General features: G+C 42.6%; 2 protein-coding genes across 14 annotated transcripts in view; both read left to right on the forward strand.

Annotated features, from left to right (window-relative positions):
- The first annotated feature begins 3,318 nt into the window (after positions 1-3,318).
- On the forward strand, positions 3,319-15,885 carry NSMCE4A (NSE4 homolog A, SMC5-SMC6 complex component). 5 transcript variants are annotated; one of them, XR_004778795.1, is made up of 12 exons: positions 3,319-3,710; positions 4,700-4,780; positions 5,355-5,485; positions 6,571-6,722; positions 7,966-8,065; positions 9,220-9,310; positions 9,933-10,027; positions 11,128-11,176; positions 11,881-11,975; positions 12,530-12,621; positions 13,135-14,760; positions 14,858-15,885. XR_004778795.1 is itself a non-coding variant. In XM_035547688.2 (11 exons), the coding sequence occupies exons 1-10, from the start codon at positions 3,404-3,406 to the stop codon at positions 12,611-12,613; spliced, it is 1,185 nt and encodes a 394-aa protein (XP_035403581.1). In that variant the 5' UTR covers positions 3,350-3,403; the 3' UTR covers positions 12,614-12,621; positions 14,858-15,885. The 5 variants fall into 5 exon arrangements, 4 of the variants coding, with proteins under 4 accessions (XP_035403581.1, XP_035403582.1, XP_050567844.1 ...); XM_035547688.2 differs by lacking the exon at positions 13,135-14,760 and having other exon boundaries at positions 3,350-3,710; XM_035547689.2 differs by lacking the exon at positions 13,135-14,760 and having other exon boundaries at positions 3,350-3,710; positions 14,902-15,885.
- A 1,395-nt stretch (positions 15,886-17,280) lies between these two features.
- Positions 17,281-19,529, forward strand: part of ATE1 (arginyltransferase 1) — an 85,358-nt gene continuing 83,109 nt past the window's right edge. For 5 of the 9 annotated variants that reach the window (XR_007708550.1, XM_050711888.1, XM_035547690.2 and 2 more), the window contains exons 1-2: positions 17,548-17,748; positions 19,273-19,336. Coding sequence is in view for 8 of the 9 variants with exons in the window: in XM_050711888.1 (XP_050567845.1) it covers positions 17,646-17,748; positions 19,273-19,336 (167 nt within the window). In the remaining variant the exon portion in view is untranslated. Of the gene's footprint in view, positions 17,436-17,547; positions 17,749-19,272; positions 19,337-19,529 lie in introns of those variants that run through there. The other 4 variants (XM_035547693.2, XM_035547694.2, XM_050711892.1 and 1 more) reach the window with 3 other exon arrangements.

The raw sequence follows: 19,529 nt of genomic DNA on the forward strand, positions 1-19,529 counted from the left end.
CAAATGATTAGATTTGTTACTAAATCTACTGGTGATAGGTCCCAGAGTTTGTTGGCTCTAGATGAGCATCTGCATGCTGGGCAGCTCCTGAGCTATCTGAGACACACAGTCATCACTACAGATAATTAACTTTGCAGCACCATAAGAAATAACATTATTTCTCTGTAGTTGATGACAACCGAGACTGCCTATTGCTTGCTGAAATACAGCATCCATCTGAGCTGCTGTATCATGATATAGACAAAACATGCAGTGCTCAGAACTGGAATGCAGTTGAAGACTGTAGTTCAGTTCTACCTGCTGGATGGCCCCGTGTCACTCTTTAGCCATGAGACAACACTCTGAGCTTTGTGCTGGCTGACACTTCCGCTCCTGAAATGCTGTCTTCTTGCAAAAGAATGCAGTTATACCTTTCTGCTCAGTGCTCCCAGATTTGGTTTCTCTAGATGGCCCAAGAGGAGACGATACTTGATTATGCTGTCTGAAACCACCAGTCCATAGTCTGCAACAAGAACATGGAATAGGAATTAAGAGTAGCATCCACCTTCTGTCTCACACATAGCTGCGTAGCATGTGCTGTGACAGACTGGTCCGCATGGAGAACAGCAGTAGGCTTCTCCTCTCCTCCTACCACTCCCAAGTGACATATGTAGCTTCAGTGAAAGAGGTTTTTGTGATGAAACTGAAAACTGATTTCACATTACACTCCACTGATCCACGCAGAGAGGTCTTTCTTCCCATGTAAATACAAGCTGCTGAAGGAATGTGATGCTAATTGTTAAAATCATTTTATAGTGCGCAATATTCTTGTTAAAAGTGAATTTGTATGCTGTGCAGTATTTGTTGTGCTATTCTGCTTTTTAGTGTTTAATTTTTGGTTAATGTGGGTTGCCTCTTTTAGAACACTTTGCCATTTTATTGTATATTTGAGACAAAGAACAGTCTGTGGGATATTTTGCTCTTGTACCCAGTGAGTAAAAGGCCCTGCTTGTCTAAGCACCAAGAAAGGTCAAACGTGGATTTCAAGAAAGCAAGCATCATCTTCAGAAACAAGATTAGTGTTTGTATGAGACTTGATACAACCCCATTTCTTCAGCAAGGCACTGAACCCTCCACCTTGTACTGAACCTTTCAGTGTGCCTCGCACCCACCTCAGCATTTTGCATTTTGCCCTGCATTTCAAAGTCCTTGGAATAGGGAATATTCTTACTATTTGTTCATGTATTGCACTGTACAATGGGCCCCAGTCTTGTTTGGATCCTCTCGTGAGACTTTTTGTGTTAGGGTCTAAAAGCATATTGATCATAATCAACTTGAGACATAAATTTGACAGTATGCTACTGGTCACACAAAGAATAGAAAATTGTTTAATAGTCCAAACTATAATTCGACCTTTTTGCATTGAAAAACAAAACAGTTTAAACATATATTTTAAAAGATAGCTTCTGCATATTTTGCAGCCTATAGTCCAGCAGAAGTAGTGATTTGGGGAAGACAAGGTAGATCCATGGCTCTACATTAAATCAGTCTCATCTATAAAGACGTTTTAGAATGCCTGCTAAAAATACTCTAACAAAACTCCATGATGATTAGAGCAACACAATAGTATTAATCACATAATGAAGTACTGTGAAATCTATTTATATTTTGTAGGATTAATTTGAACTTCTAAGCAGAGAAAACTACAAATAAATTCCTAGGTTCCTTGCAAAGAAAAGGCATATGCTTACACTTAACGAAGTTCTTAAAAGTCAACTTCTAATGTTCAGTGTTGTTACTCTAACCATGTATTATAATAATACTCTTCTAATTTGGAATTTCTGTGTCAAATTACATAGGGTAAGCATTTTAAAAAGACAAAATATTGTGGCATATGTTGCCTTTGAAACAATGTTTTTGGTTAAAGTCACCCTTTATGTTAGCTTTGTTGGAGTCAATGGATTCACACAAGGGATTTATTTTGATGGGCAATTCAGTTGCGTGGATCAGCACAGTTCCTGAACAATCGATATTTATGCAACAGTTCTGCTGGTTATGGTAAAGTATGAGAAAATAGTGCCCATTAGTTGGCCCAATGCTCCCAAGAGGAAGCCAGATCCAGCATTACACTAAGCTCAACTCTAATGATGCTGGTACAGGGAGAAGAATATAATGAGACAGGTGAAATTATATATTTTAATATGGGTTTGGTCTGTCATATAAACTGCTCATCATTAAATTAAAATTTTAATATAGCTGAATTTTCTAGACTTGTAATGCTTGGTTTTGGATCATTTAAAAATACAGACGGTATTATTTCTTCCAGCCTGGTAAATTAATAACACACATTCTCACATCTAACTTTGGTGTCTTTTGTATAAACAATGCTACTGCTCCTGATTAACTAGCTTACCAGCCTGCTCCACTTCAGAGCATACATTTGTTAACGTATGTGTAATACAATGTATTTGTATTTGTTAATGTATGTGTAATATAATGTATATTAATGTATGAGCACAGACCCTTACTTAACGAGTCACTAATCTATGTGTATTATATTGGTCTATTCTCCCAAATGCCTGGTGATAGGACAAGGGGGAATGGGCTAAAGTTGTGCCAGAGGAGGTTTAGGTTGGATATTAGGAAGAACTTCTTTACCAAAAGGGTTGTTAGGCATTGGAATGGGCTGCCCAGGGAAGTGGTTCAGTCACCATCCCTGGAGGTCTTTAAAAGATATTTAGGTGTAGAGCTTAGTGATATGGTTTAGTGGAGGACTTGTTAGTGTTAGGTCAGAGGTTGGACTCGGTGATCTTGGAGGTCTCTTCCAACCTAGATGATTCTGTGATTCTGTGATACGTATAATGGAGATGCCCAGTCAGATGCCTGATCGCTTTGCCTGCAATTTTTACCTCATCTGCCCCTCAGATGTCAGAGAAGCTCGAAAGCAGATGAGAAATCTGGCGGTATTTACCACGGATTCCCACCCGTTTGGTGTTTACCACGGATTTATTTACCACAGCTTCCCACCCCTGACCCCAGTGACAGCTCGGAGCCCTCCCGCCGAGCTGAGGGGCAGGTGCAGGCCGCCCCCAGCCGGCCGCGGAGCCGCCGCCATTCGCGGCTGCATCGCCGTGCGGGCGGCGCCCCCTGCCGGGGCCGTGTCGGCCATAGCGGCCCGGCTCCCGCTCCGTCAGCGAACCAGCGAGGCTCGGCGAGGGGCGGGAAGCCGCCGCCGCCGCCGCCGCCGCCGCCGCCGCCCGTCGCTCCCTCAGCTCGGGCCGCGGCCGCCATTTGCCGCCGCCGCCCGCGGCCCCGCCCCGCCGCGGCGCCATCGCAGCCGGTCGCGGCGCCCCGGGGCTCGGCCCCTGCCCTGCCGCCGCCGCCGCCTCTCTCCTGGCCCCGGGGCAGCGAGCAGCGGGCGGCGATGTCGGAGGCGGGCGGAAGCGGCGAGCTGCCCTCCCCGCGGTGTTCCGGCCCGGGCTCCAGCCGCCCCTCGCTGCCCCCCGGCTCCCGCAACGGTTCCGCGTCGCAGCGCAGGCAGCAGCGGCTCTCCGGCGGGCTCGGCCGCCCGCAGGCCGCCGGGGAAGACGACGAGGAGGAGGAAGAGGAGGAGGAGGAGGAGGAGGAAGGAGAGGGGCCGCGGGGGTCGGAGGGCCGCGAGGGCAGCGTGGACGAGCGCAGAAGGAGGATGATCCGCAACCAGTACCGGGAGCTGATCTGCAGCGTGCAGCGTGAGCGGGGGGCGAGCAGCGGGGCTGGGACCCCCCCGAGCCTTCTGGGCCCTGCCACAGGGCCTTCCGGAGAGCGCTGGGGCTTGTAACAGCTCTCGGGTGGGGGCTCCTGCCCGGATGGGAGGATGGGTTTCTGCTGCTTCCATGTGCATGGGTTATATGGCTATCATCCGTGTGCATGGAGTTCCGTTACGTCCGTTTTCTCAGTAAAGTGTGGCAGCGGGTGTTCGAGGAGGCGCTGCCAGGTTTAGCAGGATGTGGTGTTGGTTTCTGCAGGCTTGTTACGTTTGTAGGGTTGTTTTATAAGAGAATACAGCGCAGTTTATGGATGGCGCACTGTATTTATATAAGCAAAACAACAGTGTTACGACCATGCATTGAGCACGTTCTTAAAAGAATGTACGTAGCTGTTGAGAATTGTACATCTGAAAGCCTTGTTAAGTCGTACTTGTACCATTATACAGTAAGTAGTCATTTTGCCCAGTGATCTTCAGAAATCACCACGCATACATTTTTCCATTTGTTTTTCCCTGGAAGTCCCTGATTAATGTGAATGTGTAACATGAATGACACAAAGAAAACTACAGTGCCTGCTGGCTGCTTTGGCACAGGTACAGATATTTAACTGGAACCAACAGGAATTGGATCTACCGAGTTTTGAGCTTGTAATGAAATGAGTTTTGGAGTGGTGAAATTTAATGCGCGTACCTAACACAACTTCAGTAGATGATACAGTTCTATGTAAATTCAGCCACGTGAATCATATTTCATTGAAGTAAATGGAAAATTACCCCTACAAACCAATCTAATGCATTAGCATTAATAAGAACAGAGACTAAAAATCTTGCAATGCATGTTTGACCATATTCCATATCTATTATTTATAAAGGAATACGAACAAGACAGTTTTGAGTAAGGAGTAAGTATGTATTTTTTGATGCGTCCATACTTAAGTAATTTAGGATTTCATTTGTGTCCTTTCCACCTAGAAAATCGTGAGGATATGCTGAGTTCAAAAAGCAACAGGCTGACAGAAGCTTTGGAAGAAGCCAATAAACTGTTCAGTGGAGGTAAAACAAATTCTGTAGTCCTTGTTAGATGTGATTGCTTGACAGTTAGTCAAGCGTGAGTAAATGATGCATTAGTAAACAGAATGGCAAGAAGATGAAGTTTATATCCAAGTACTTTAGCATAAATATTAATGTATAACTTGAAATAGATAAGCTGAAGAGGAATTGTTTGAAAAAGGTGATATGGGAAAACAAATCTCTCTTTTTTAATGTTTATTTGCAGTTAGAAGTGCTTCTTGCTTGATCTTGTCTTTGCAGGACAATGTATATAAGCCTACCTACACTAATATCTTGGGTACTACTCGTTTCACTTGGAGAGAAACAAAAAACATGTCAATAAAATATGCATTTTATTCTTCAAGATAACATGTTAGTTCTTCATGCTTGCCTTTGTCAGGCTCATCCTCTTTTCTCATTTTTAATGGAAATATGAGTATTATGTCAGTAATTTCATTAGAGGTCATTGCAATAAGATGATTTACAAAATATCCTGGGTATAGAGCTTTGTATGCTAAATTTCATTGTTTCTGACAATGACATGTTACTAATATACAGCCTTTTTCTTCTGTAACAGTTTCTTGTGCACGAGAGGCTGCGCTGGATGCCCAATTTCTTGTCTTAGCATCAAATCTAGGAAAGGAGAAAGCTAATGAGTTGCGCTCAGAGATGACAACATTTGATTCACTGACATTTGCAGAAGACTTGGTAAGTTCCAGACTCAGAATTTGCCAACGGTTTTGCTAGAGGTTTACCCTTTTTGTTATAGAATCATAAAAGATTGTCAGGCAGTACCTGACAGTTCTGATATAATTTAAGTCTTCCCATGAATTTCTTTGATTAACTTTCTGGTTAGTTTTGTTAACTGCTGAATACATGATTTAAAACATTTCCCATTTGCGTAGGGGAAAATCTTAACTTGCAAATGTGGGCATCTCCTCTCCCCCTGCTACTTTATCACAGTTTCGTCAGTTCGTGCTCTTATGATAGTCTTTTATGCGTTCTTTGACTGTGTTCAGTAGTTTCGCATTAGTTAACTAGTGTCTTTATCTTGTCCAATGCTTTGTTTGTTTTTGGGTGAAGTTTTCAAGGTCCTTTGTGACTCGTAGAATGGGACTTTGTATTATTTGGACATTTAGACATGCCATGATTGACTGCTTTTATTGTGGATGGATAGAAGAGTGGATTCACAATAGCATTGAAACACTCTTCAAAACATAAAAGGCTGTACATATTCTCTAGCTTTCATTGTCATCTGTAATACAAGAAACAGGTTAATTGAGGGAGGGGAATGCATTTCTTTGGTTCTAGTGAAATATTGGAAAATGTAAGACTGATTCATATCTGAAAGCTTAAGATCTCTTGAAATGAGATTAAGCCTTAGTCCCTATTTTCTTGCAGTCCGTGCAATTCTCTTACATGTTGTTTCTGTTTTGACTGACTTCTGTGAAGAACTACAAGTCATTCACTTCTATATGAAAATAATACATTGCTAAGTACTAATGCTGGATTTTGTCATTTAGTTTATATAAAAACGTATATAGATTTAGGGATTTAACTCCCTTTAATCAAAGGGAATTAAATATCAGACAGTGTAGCTCTTGATTGTGTATGTCACAAGTCTGAATGTGCTTTTGTTTTCAGTATCTTCAGGAAAGTCAAGGTTCATTTGTTATACAGTGATATTAAGTACTAGTTTAGCAGGACAGACACCATAGTACAGTATTTTACCGTTAATCTGTCTGCTCATCTTTCTTGAAGTGAATTTTCACTGCAGTTTTTTTCTTTTGTAGCTAACATTCATGGGTATAAATCGTATAGAAGTAGACGGAAATGATAGCGATACCGAGAACATTTCAGCTGGCTATTTACCTAGTAATGCCTGGCATAAGCTGGGAGAAGAAGCAGAAAAGTACTTCAGAAGAGCACCTTCTTTTCACTACATGTAAGTTTATTTAAGGAAATACTATATACTGCAGCACAGGCTAATGGCCCTAGTTGGTGTTCATTCTGAAAATCAAATTTCTTACCTTTAATGCCCTGTTCTTGAGTAGAGTTTAATCTCCAATCAGAAAGTGTTAACAGGAGCTTCTACATGGCCTCTGTTCTTCTGGTATGGTGAACTCCTTATCTTCAAAATTTGTCATATTATTTATTTGATTCTGTTTTTGGCCTGGATACAAAAATATCATTTGTGTATAGCAGGGGTAGCAAGGTATGTCTGATTTATCAGTTTCAAACTAAAACCAGAAGATGTAAGTGTCCCTCTTTCCTTTGAAAGCTGACTCTTCTGTCCCTTTTCTCTCCCTGTACAAGCTGCAGGCAAAAGCACAAATTGAGGAACCTTTATTTTTCCCTCCAGACATTTACAGAACTTGATGAACGGTCTTTCTGTATCTTTACCCGGTTATGGTAATATGCTGAAGAGACCAGCACTTCCTCTCACGTCTGTGTTAATGGGTTGTCTTTTTAGAACCTTGCTTCTTGCTGTGCCTTCAGAAGAGAAACCATCTGATTGCTTGCAGGTGGCCATTTGTAGGATCAGTGTCATCTCTCTTTTTATGCTTTAGGCAATCTATTCAGTAGGACTTTTTAGCTGCTATGGAATGACCATTAGTTATTTGGCTTATAGCCAACACTTCAATTTCAATGTCTCAAACTCAGCCTACAATAGCAGGATCTATTTTTATTAAATTATCTGCAGTAGGGTTGGCAGAGTATTATTCAGTTGTCTATGCTTCTGTGCTTCTTCCACTCCCTAATTTTAAGAAATTTGCTGGATACAATAATGTGCTCGTACAGTATCTGATACTTGATGTTGGATTACTACTTGAAATATTTCAAATTTGTTTCCACTTTCCAGATGAAAGCTCTTAAGTGTAAAATTTTCTAGTCATTTTTATGATCTTGAGACAAAACTGACTGCAAGACTTGTTTTATTCCCCTCTCATTAGTTGCATTTTGACGTCGTAAGTAATGGTGAGCTTCTTGTGGTGGAAGGTGTGTGAATATTAGAAAAGTGTTCATTTTAAATAATTAAAAAAGCATAGTACTCATTTCCAGGAAAAAAACAAAACAAAAAAAACACATTTTCCTGAGTCCATCTCTTTTTATCCGAGGTCTAAATTCTTTTAAAAAATTTTTTTTTTAGTCTGTTTTCATATGTATATTCTTTTTATTCCGTTTAGGTTGGGATCTTTCAAGTCTGATCCTCCTGTACCAAGGCAACGGATTGAGAGGCAGAAAAAGGCTGCAGGAGGAGAAGAAAAACGGGCAATGCCTGCTCAGGTTTGTGAACTGTTATCTTTTATTGATGAATTGTATGGCATTACTACTTATCAAGAGGTGTAAAATGCCCTGTCATATCTGCAGAACTGACAAAATGCAGCAGAGAAAGATCTTGGTAGTGTGTGGTAGTGTTTTCATCAGTTTTAAGAGAGGAAGATGATGATAAATGTCTCATGAAGAATGAGAATTCCCAGCTTACTGAGATTTTGCAACTCTGATAGTACTTTTACAAAATTCTTTTGTTTCTGAGATTCATCTGTGTCTCTAAGATGTTGATACATCTTGAAGGGGAAAGAAGTTGAATTGATAAATAGAAAAGAAAATAAGTATTCTGTTTGCCTACCTATCCACTTGCAGAGTTGGCCATGTTCCAGATTGAGGCGCCTGGAACAGTAATCATCATCATCAGAGACCAAGACAAGTTCACATAAGTTTATTTGCTCTGACATGCATTGCTTTGAAAGAAAATGGAAAAGAAACTTCTTTAAGTTAACGTATTTTCAACTTTTATTTTAAAAAAGTGTGCAAGTTTGTGGCATTCACACAGAAGTTGGTTTAACAAAAGCAAACTGGTTAGCTCACTCAAACGTTATTTTCTCGACTTTCTGTTTCTGTCTTTACTCTGTCAGAACAGCAGAAGTTGAAGAACTCACAGAAGTTCTTGCACTGTTCTTATCAGTTTTCTACCCCATTTCACTGGGTGGGGAAGGCAAGGAGTAATAAACTTTCAGACAAAACCAGGACAACATGGAAACTTAGGTGCCTTTTATGGGGGGCGGGAAACAAAACAAACAAACAAACAAAAAACCACAACAACAAAACCTGTCCTTCTGTATAAATTAACTTGTTAAACTCTCAAGCTGTGTACCTCTAGGGGTGACTCAGTTCCACAGAACTGTTTGAAAATAGAAGAGTAGACCTATAAATAAGCCTAAAACATATAAACTGTGACCCGTCAGTTTGATATTGTACAATGTGAATTTTATTCCCAAAGCACTTTGTAAGTTGTCTCAAGTTTGCATTAGTATCTGTAACTGCATGTGTGCTATAGAGAGAAAATTTTCTTTTACTTAACACGTTCATAAAAGGACCATTTCATGTTCTTGTCTTATAACAGCGGTTATATTAGATGAAATTATGATTCTTTCTTCCAGCTAAAAAAAATGGAGGAGTCTCATCAGGAAGCTACAGAAAAAGAAGTAGAGAGGATCTTGGGATTACTACAGACTCACTTTAAAAATGATCGTAAGTATGATTCAATTTAGCTTTTATCTCATTAATTTGAGAAAATGAGTACTCTTCATCTTCCACAGTGATGAGTTGTTAAACTATAGAAACAGAATTAGATGGAGCTACTAAGTAAAAATCTTTCTGCTGAAGGTCACATAGTGACTAGATATTCTTTCTGCACACTGGTCAGTTGGTGTTTCACATAATCACAGAATAGTTGAGGTTGGAAGGGACCTCCGAGAGTCACGGAGAGCCACACAGAGCCAGTTGCCTAAGACCATGTCCTGTTCTTGAACAAAGAAGGATGTTCTGCAACCTCTCTGATAGCAAAGATATATTTGAAATCCTACCCTCCTCTTAGTAGTACAAGTCTTTTTTTTTTTAAGAGGGAAATCAAATAGTGGCATACTTAGAAATCAGTGTGTACACACGCGTGCACCCTACAGAAGATGGAATGAAATATTCTCTGGAAACTTTCTTTCTGCACATATGCAGTTGGGAATTCAGCATTGTAGTAAAGTTACCATAAATATTTACTTAGCTTTTAAAGTGAATAGTGATGTTAAGTCGGTGTTTACGTATATTAGCTTGGTGTATATCACCTGTTCTTTTAACTAACCCATTTTTATATCTCCAGCTTCTACACCTATTCTCTTCTTTGATCTTGTGATTGATCCAAACTCTTTTGCACGCACTGTGGAAAACATCTTCCATGTGTCCTTCATTATAAGGGTAAGGCAAGACATATTCTTGAAATCTTAATATAAATGCTGGAATTATATGGAAATCTTGATTTGTTGTTTTGTGTGGTATTGAAATACTAGGATTTAAATATTTGGATTCCTGACTTGTTTTCCACAAACACTCTATATATTGGTAATTAAATAAAAATGAAAATAAACTGTTTTTACTAGATTTTTTCATACTATTCCAGTCAATTTGTCAACAATAATGAAATTTTTGCTATCAATATTCTTTTAAAAAAGGATTCTAGTGTACATAGATTACTATAGATTATAGAAGAGTATTCATAGAGCATAGAAGAGTTACTGAGATTTTTTTTTTAAGTATTTTAATATTTACTTGATTAAAAATTTCGTTTTGGTAGCTCACAGTGACAAGAAGCTTATTATGCTGCATAATAAGGTTTAAGCATTGAAAAGCCAAAGGGTATAGCTATATGTCTGTTTTGGACTGTTTTTATAAAGTTTATTCATGAGTGAAGTTTTGGAGATTGTACTTTCATACTGTAAGATCTTGGTGTCTATACCTGGTTTTGTTTTTTTTTTTCTAGCATTATAACTAGCTTTCAGTTTTGTGCTTTCATTCTCATTCTTGCATCTTCATTGACTTACTTGTTTAAAGGTTGTTTTTCAACTAAGTATCTTCGTATTTTATTTTCCATATAAGGTTGTTTTGCGATGTATTATGCTATACTTGATTCCATAGATTTGTTTCAAACTATTAATTTGTCTCTAGTGAATAAAATGTGTTTGTTAAATTCAGGAAAAGGGAAAAAAATAAAAATACATTTTGACCAACTAAAACCACATTTTGACCAAATTCAGGGGGTTAATTGTAGGTAGTGATGCAATTATGAAGGACTAACACAAGTATATTAAATGAATTATAATGATTTTTAAATCAAATTTTTATAATCCAGCAGTCACCAACTGTCTTACAGCAACTGCATTCTCCTTGATAAGCTCTGTATTTAAATATATTTTCCTGTTTTGTTCAACATATGTATCTGTCTATGATGATGTAATATATCAGTGCATTATCTCATTCAGATTTAATATCTGAAATCTTAAATCCTCCTGGTTTTCTAGGATGGTCTTGCAAGATTAAAGCTGGATGATGATAAATTGCCAGTAATAGGTAAGTCTAGCTTTAAAAGACTAATTGTTTTTTTGAAAAAGTAGCTATACCTTATGCATTCAGCTTCAGGTATATGGTTAGCTGCAACAGCAGACATCTGGGAATAAGCAGTGAAGGTAATTGAAGGCTTGAAGAAGCTTCTAAGAGTAATTGAAAAGGTTGAGACTCTTTAAACATATAAATCAGCTTAATAGACTTTTTTCCGTATTTCTACAAATCAATTGAATTAATAGAAATTAAAGGTTATTCTGTTACCTTGTAAGTAATAATTAGTAGTACTATGAATGCTGCTATGCTTTGAGAAGAGAGATATTGCATGCAGGAGGTTTCCTTTCTCTAAGTTAGGAAGCGCTGCAATGTGAAAACAGCTGAAAAGGAAATGCCATCCTATGTACGAGGTCTCCAGCTTTTATTTTCATGGGGTATCAATGAGATTACAATTTGGTGGGATTTCATACACGGCTAAACCCTTAGGCCCTTTTGGGACTCAAAAATTTAGAAACAAACTTTTTTAAATCGGTAAGAGTAAAGAAACTTCCTGAGGAGCATATAGTACAGACTACTGGTACAGAGGAATTTAGTGGAGTATGTATTATTGATATTAATCTTTGTATTATTGATACTAAGCTTTGTGAAGCTTCTGTGTTCCTGAAGGAAACTGAGTTAACAACTGTAACATTATGAAAATACAATATTTTGAACAGAGCCCGTAAAAAACAACGAAGGAAGAAAGGATGATGACCATAGTAATCGAGCACGGAACCAAGTTGTCATTTCCCTGAGCTATCAAGAATGGAAGGTATGAGAGATAGCACTTGGTAACTTTGATTCATTTATTTTTTTCCCCAAAGTGTAAGAACACATCCGAGAGCTGTGCTGATAATGTACTCAGATGAGTACAGGTGTTCCCGCGTATTTTATCACTGCATTTAATTTCATGGGTTCTAGAACAACTACAAATCTAATTGGTGTTTTTAACTGCAAGAAAACTGGGAAGTGGCACAATGATTTCATCTTTGATCCAAAAAGCCCTGTCAGTTTAAGCGCTTTTAACTTGTGCAGTGCCTCACTTTTACTGCTTTATGAGGACTGCGTAACTACAGAATGGTTCTTCCCTTACGTATGGTACGTGCTCCTAGAGGGGGTGTTCGCTATTTTTCAATAAATCTTCCACAAAAAGTTTCTTAGTACATACAGCTTTTCTCCTTTGTCTCTCAATGTGTAGAATGGAGTTAGTCATTGGAAGTAGTGCTTTAGTTTGAGAAACTTTGTTATTTACCAGGCAGTAACTGCAATTGTATCGAAATAAATCAGCTCCTGTAACTTACTTACCCTGCTGTCATTTCTAACCAGGACATTGTAGAAACATTTGAAATAACAGAACCCATGATCAGCCCTCCTTCTTACAGTAATGAAGATGAAATGGAGATAGCTTAATTCTTCAAGTAAGTTTTTTTTTCTTCTTAATAAATCAAAATAAATTAACATATAGTGCATGTGTTCTTTGTTAATGCGTAAGAAGAGCAGAGAAATATCTGTGATTATATATGTAGAAACAGTATAAGCAAGGTAATTGGGTAACATTCTGACAGCTTCTACATTCCTGATCTCTTGGGTCAGAATGTCATCTAGTCTGCTGTGTGGTAATTAACTGAAAAGGTCTTTTTTTTTTTTTTTTTACAGTTGATAATCAGTTTAGTTATACACTTCAGTTCATTTTTGAAATTCTGTATGAGTACCTGAAATGTAATGCTGTGACAAATCATAGTGTAGTTTCACTCTCACAGCTGATCTTGTTAAGAGTAGTCTGAAGAAGGGCTGAGGGAAGCAGAAAGAGAAGACAGCCTGTTTCCCTCCAAAATCCTTCAAACAGTAGGATTGAATTATTTTATTATCTCAACTGTGTGGTGAGTAAGGTAAATGTTACTATTTTCTGTTTTTGTTTTTTTCCCCCCCAGGTGCCTTAAAGAAAAATATTTTAAAATGTTACCTTCAAATAAGATTTTATATGTATATATTGTAATATTAAATTTATTTTTATTGGAACATTCTGGTACTTTATATACGCTGTATTGTTTTCACATGACACAGTTATCATATCCTTTCAATTTATTATGGCTCTATTTATGGCTTTCTGTAAACTTTACTGACACTGCTAAAAGCTTTCATAAAAATGAAATGCTGCCCCCCCTTTCATTCATTGTCTCTCACCAATAACAGCCTGCAAGGGGAATTTACATGGTTAACCATCTCTGCTGGGATAATCTTGTTACCTAGGTGGTGTTGGGTACCACAGGAGAAATGAGACAGAAAGACAGTATCATCATCAAATCTAGATTCAACTTCGGAAATTTTAGTCTCAGAATTAGGAAAAAAGGAAGGAGGAATTTTTATCTGTAAGTTTATCGTATCATAGAATCACAGAATATCCCAAGTTGGAACGGACCCACAAGGATTATCAAGTCCAACTCCTGGCTCCACACAGGGCCCCCCAAAAATCAATCCTATGCCTGAGGGCGTTGTCCAGATGCTTCTTGAACTCCTGCAGCTCGGTGCTGTGACCACTGCCCTGGGGAGCCTGTCCCAGTGCCCGACCACCTCTGGGTGCAGAACCTTTCCCTAACACCCAGCCTGACCCTCCCCTGTCCCAGCTCCATGCTGTCCCCTCGGGTCCTGTCGCTGTCCCCAGAGAGCAGAGCTCAGCGCCTGCCCCTCTGCGCCCCTCGTGAGGGAGCTGCAGGCCGCCATGAGGCCTGCCCTCGGCCTGCTCTGCTCTAGGCTGAACAAACCCAGGGCCCTCAGCCGATACTCGTGTTTTCCGCTTTAGACCCTTCACCATCTTTGTAGCCCCCCTTTGGACACTTTCCAATAGTTTTATGTTGTTTTTATACTGTGATGCCCCAAACTGCACCCAGCACTTGAGGTGAGGCCACAGCATTGCAGAGCAGAGCAGGACAATCCCTCCCTCGCCCAGCTAGCCATGCTGTGCTTGATGCACCCAGGACACTGCTGGCCTTTTGGCTGTCACTGCACACTGCTGGCTCGTGTTCATCTTGTCATTGACCAGAACCCCCAGACCCCTTCCTGTGGGGCTGCTCTCCAGCCGCTCATTCCCCAGTCTGTACATCCAGCCGGGGCTGCCCTGGCCCAGGTGCAGAATCCAGCACTTGCTCTTGTTAAACTTGATACCGACGGTGATTGCCCAGCTCTCTAACTTGTCAAGATCTCTCTGCAAGGCCTCTCTACTATCAGGGGAGGCAGCAGCTCCTCCTAATTTAGTGTCATCTGCAAACTTAGTATGCATTTGAGTCCTGCATCCAAATCAATTATAAAAATGTTGAAGGGAACTGGCCCTAAAATAGAGCCCTGGGGAACCTCACAGGTGACTGGCTGCCAGCCTGATGTAACCCCAGTTACTGTAACCCTTTGAGCTTGACCCATCCGCCAATTGTTCACCCATTGTGTTATGTATCTGTCTAGTTGTATGCTGGACATCTTGTCCAGAAAGATACTGTGAGAGACAGCATGAAAGCTTTGCTGAAATATGAAAAGACTACATCTACTGGCTTCCCTTGGTCAACTAGGTGGGTAACTTTGTCCTAAAAGGAAATTAAGTGTATCAAACAGTTTTCCTCTTGTGAACCTGTGTTGGCTGTGACCAATACTTGCGCTATCTTTCAGGTGTTTCTCAGTAACTCCCAGAGTAATCTCCATAATTTTACCAGGCACTGAAGTGAGACTGGCAGGCCTGTAATTGCCAGGGTCTTCTTTCTTGAAAACTAGAACAACGTTTACCAGCTTCCACTCAACTGGGACCTTTCCAGATTCCCAAGACCATTGAAAAATATTTGAGAGGTCTCATAGTGACATCAGCCAGCTCTTTGAGTACCCTGGGATGAATCCCATTGGGCCCTGTAGACTTCCATGTATCCAGCTGGAGCAGCGAGTCCTGTACAAGTTCGGTGTCGGTATCGTTACTGCAGTTACAGTTCTCCAACTCAGGACTCTGGAGGTCTCAGAGCCCATCACTGCTGTTGAAGACAGAGGTGAAGAAGGTATTTCATGTCTATTTTATCTATGTCTGTTTTTGTGAGGTGACCATCCTCACTAAGTAATGGACCAATGCTATTTCTGGTCCTCCTTTTGTTATTAACATATTTTAAAAAGCCCTTTTTATTGTCCTACACCGTACTGGCCAGCTTCAACTCTAACTGAGCTTTGGCACACAAATTTTCTCCCTACGATGGTGAACAGCATCTCTGTAGTCCTACCATGTCAGCTAACCTTGCTTCTGGTGGCCATACGCTCTGTTCTTCCACCAGAGCTCTAGAAGATCCCTGCATATCAAGCTGACCTTCTGTCCTGCCTGCTTGACTTCCAACATTTTGGAATTGCCTATTCCTGTGCTGGTAAGATATACTTCGAAATTGACCAGCATGGATGGACCCCAATGCCTTCAAATGCAGTTTCCCAGGGGCCCTTACGAACTAGTTCCCTGAGGAGCCTGCAGTGTGCTCTCCCCATATCCAGGGTTGAAATTTCGGTGGCAGTTCTCCTATCACCAGACATTTTAAACTCGCTGACTTTGTGGTCATTATGGTGAAGATGGCCACGTGTATTTGGTTTTGTAACTTAGGTAGGACAGCTATGTTAGGCCATAGCTTTTATTGTCTTTAAAAGAAATAAAACTTTGCTCCGTCTCTAGAAAATGGGCTTCTGAGCACCGTCTCTGGAGTTTCTAAGATTTTTTTATCTTTAGGACCCCTTTTATCACTATATAGGGATTTATATTATAGAGACTGAAGTAATGGGTATTAACTGAGTAATGAGCGTCTACTTTTAGTTTCTGCAGCCCTATACTGCAGTCAGCAGGGTGATTTTTTTCTTCTTTAAGTAAAAAGAAAACTTTAAAAAGTAATCATTTTTCTTTCATTTCACAGAACTTGTACTCTGCTTGAGATTCCAGTTCACCAGTAGGTGACTGAAGAATGCAATACATTATTGATCTGTCCTGCTGCTAGCAGCACTGTTGGAGGATGGTAATAAGATTTGGTCAGGTAGTGAGGGTACTTCAGCACGGACAATCTGAGCATTTTTGGTCATCTTCAGTGAGCTGAGAGCTATGTTTGTTCAGGCTGTTCATGGCTTGTCCTGAAATTATCAGGTTATTCTTTAGGCTAGGATGAAAAAAGCATCAAACAGCTCAGTGAAACGTGGCTCAAGAGTATTTTGCATTGATGTAAGTGAGCAACAGATCAGGGATAGTGATGCCTGTCCATCAGCAGGGCACTGAGGCTTAGAATCCCGGAATTATTAGGGTTGTAGAAGCCCTCCAAGACCATCTGGTCCAACCATCCCCCTACCACCAATGTCACCACTAAACTGTGTCCCGAAGCACCACGTCCAACCTTTCCTTGAACACCCCCAGGGACGGTGATGCCACCACCTCCCTGGGCAACCTGTCCCAATGCCTGACTGCTCTTTCTGAGAAGAAATGTCTCCTCGTTTCCAACCTGAACCTCCCCTGGTGCAACTTGAGGCCATTCCCTCTAGTCCTATGACTAGTTACCTGTGGGAAGAGGCCGACCCCCAGCTCCCCACACCTTCCTTTCAGGGAGTTGCAGAGAGCAATGAGGTCTGCCCTGAGCCTGTTCTCTCCAGACTAAACAACCCCAGTGCCCTCAGCTGCTCCCCATAGGACTTGTGTCCCAGGCCCTTCACCGGCTTCGTAGCCCTTCTCTGGGCACGCTCCAGGGCCTCGATGTCCTTCTTGTAGTGAGGGGCCCAAAGCTGAACACAGCACTCGAGGTGCGGCCTCACCAGAGCAGAGCACAGGGGGACGATCACCTCCCTGCTCCTGCTGGCTGCACCATCCCTGACACAGCCAGGATGCCGTTGGCCTTCTTGGCCACCTGGGCACACTGCCGGCTCATGTTCAGGCGAGCACTGACCCAACACCCCCAGGTCCTTTTTCACTGCACAGCTTTCCAGCCGCTCTGCCCCGAGCCCGTAGCGCTGCACGGGGCTGTTGTGACCGAAGTGCCGGCGGGGAGCCCCGGCCCCTTTCCCCGACCCGGCTCCGCTCCGTGCCCGCGGGGCTGCGGCCGGGCGGGGCGCTGCGGGGCGGCCGAGCCCCGCCGGGCGGAACGGGCCGGGCCGAGCCGTGCCACCATGCACAGCGCGGTGGTGGAGTACCGGGGCTGGAAGGAGGGCAGCCGCTGCGGCTACTGCGCCTCGGCGTCGGGCAAGGTGTCCGCCGGTGAGTGCCGAGCGCGGCCGCCCTCACTAAAGATGGAGGGAGGCGCCGGGCCGGCCGGGGAGAACATGGCGGGGCCGCTCCTTCCTGCCGGCTCCGCCCGCGCTCTGCCCGCACCCAAGATGGCGGCGGCGGCCGGTTCCGGGGGCCCCGGGGCGCCGTGCGGGGCTGCGGGCAGGGCGCTGCCCTGAGCCGGGCGGGCCGGCGGCGAGCATGGCGGCGGGCGGCGGCTCGCCGAGCATCGTGGAGTACTTCGGCGGGGAGGGCGGCTACCGCTGCGGCTACTGCAAGAACGAGACCGGCAACCTCTCCCACGGTGCGGGCCGGCCGCGGCCCGGGCGGGCGGGGACCGAGGGGCTGCAGGCTCCGGTCGCTTCGGAGCGGGCGGAGGCGGCGGGGCCGGGGGCAGCCGCTGGGCAGCGGCCGCCGTCCTCCTCCTCCTCCTCCTCCTCGCCTCAGCCCTTCCCGGCCCCCGGCTCCGGAGCTGCGGCCTGCGGCGGGGCGGGCACCGGGCAGCGGTGTGGGGCAGCGCCCCGAGCCTTGCCCCGGGAGCTCGTTGTGTCGGGGTGTCTGAGCGATGGCTGTTGGAGGGCGAGGTGAAGTGCGCGATTAGCGTGCTAGGAAAGTTGAAATATTCCGCGTAAAGGTCAAATGAGCAGCGTGGAGGAAAAGCGAGGAGGGTATTAGTAACCAGTGAACCGCAGTATCTCGAAATTTGTGTATTGCCGTTGGAATACCAGAGGGAAAGAGTGTGTTTGTGGGGGACTTGCCTCTTGCAGCCCTGCCTTTTGGGGAAAAAATCCCTTCCGCTGATAATACAGGTTATATGAGGATATACTTGCATGGCATTGGGCTGTTTAGGAGGATGATGCTTGCTCTCCACCCTTTCCATTATCAATCTGTTGTGTTGGGTGGGAGATCCGTCATTGAAACTCCACGTACGCTGTTCTCTAGTGGGACAAGCATGGAAGAGCGGTGGTTTTATTCAACATAGAAAGCAAGCGTGCGTGAACTCTGTAGCTTCAAACTCTTACATGATGATAAAAATGCTCTAGTTTGGGATCTTTTCCTTGTACACCTTCCTTTAAATGCCAAACGTGTCCTAGGATGCTCCTTCCTCCTCCAGTGGGAAGTAGCCACATGTAACAGTTACAAGTGTTCTAGGTTTTTTGAGTATCAGATTTGAGCCTGCTCGTTTAAGCTAGCTTGTATTTTAAGACCAAAACCTCATGTTTCCAAAGTGATTTCTTCAGAGAGAGTAGCAGCTTATCCCCGCGGCAAGGCTCAATGAGTTTAACGCTACGGTCAGACAAATTTTTCTTGGGGCAGCTGAAGGGAAGGCGAAGTCTGCTTTTTCCCCTGATTTGCTGGTCCAGAGGTGGCAGCTCCCCGAGGTCTGCTCGCCCCTCATTCACCTGCAAAGCGCTCCCTGAGAGGCCCCTGGAAAGGCGCTGGGTGAGCCTCAGCAGCTCCCCGAACAGCTCTTCTCGCCCAGCGTTTCTCACTCGGTTTAACAAAGTTAAGGAGCGCTTCTAAGTCATTTTGTTGGTGTATCTTAGGGAAAGGTAACAGGTGGAAACGTGAACTTTCCACTTTCACTTTTAGAGCGATGTATTTAATTCTATCAAAAGATTTATGTTGTTGCTGCTTTTTTTAATGTGGAACGTGGTGTTGAAATGAGTAATTTATGAGATTTATCAATACGCCAAGTCCTTGAGAGACATCCGTTCTAAAGTCGCTATTACCTGATTAATTTTACAGTGACTTCTGTAGAACTTGTTATATTTTAATGTGTTAAAGCATAACGATGGTCAGTCAAGTGTATTACTGTTCATTCCAGGTATGTGGGCACATTCAATGACAGTTCAAGACTACCAGGATCTCATAGATAGAGGATGGCGAAGGTAAATTTAAAAATAAAATAACATTATGCCTTTGTAGATTAACCTTAGTTTTGATTCGATTTAGAATCCAGATTTAAATTTTCGGCTTCTGAAAACAGATAACTAGCTTCCATAAAAGGTGGAAATAGAAATATTTGTCCTATGCTCTGTGACTTTTAAAGCATGACACTGTTGAACAGGGAAAAGAGGATTC

The sequence above is a fragment of the Cygnus atratus genome, chromosome 7, assembly GCF_013377495.2.
Source record: "Cygnus atratus isolate AKBS03 ecotype Queensland, Australia chromosome 7, CAtr_DNAZoo_HiC_assembly, whole genome shotgun sequence".
Classification (NCBI taxonomy): Eukaryota; Metazoa; Chordata; class Aves; order Anseriformes; family Anatidae; genus Cygnus; species Cygnus atratus.

Coding starts and splice junctions, on each gene's coding strand:
- NSMCE4A (XM_035547688.2), top strand. CDS start 3,404: ATGTCGGAGGCGGGCGGAAGCGGCGAGCTGCCCTCCCCGCGGTGTTCC. Junction 6,723..7,965: donor GCACCTTCTTTTCACTACAT/GTAAGTTTATTT, acceptor TATTCCGTTTAG/GTTGGGATCTTTCAAGTCTG. Junction 11,177..11,880: donor TGATAAATTGCCAGTAATAG/GTAAGTCTAGCT, acceptor TATTTTGAACAG/AGCCCGTAAAAAACAACGAA.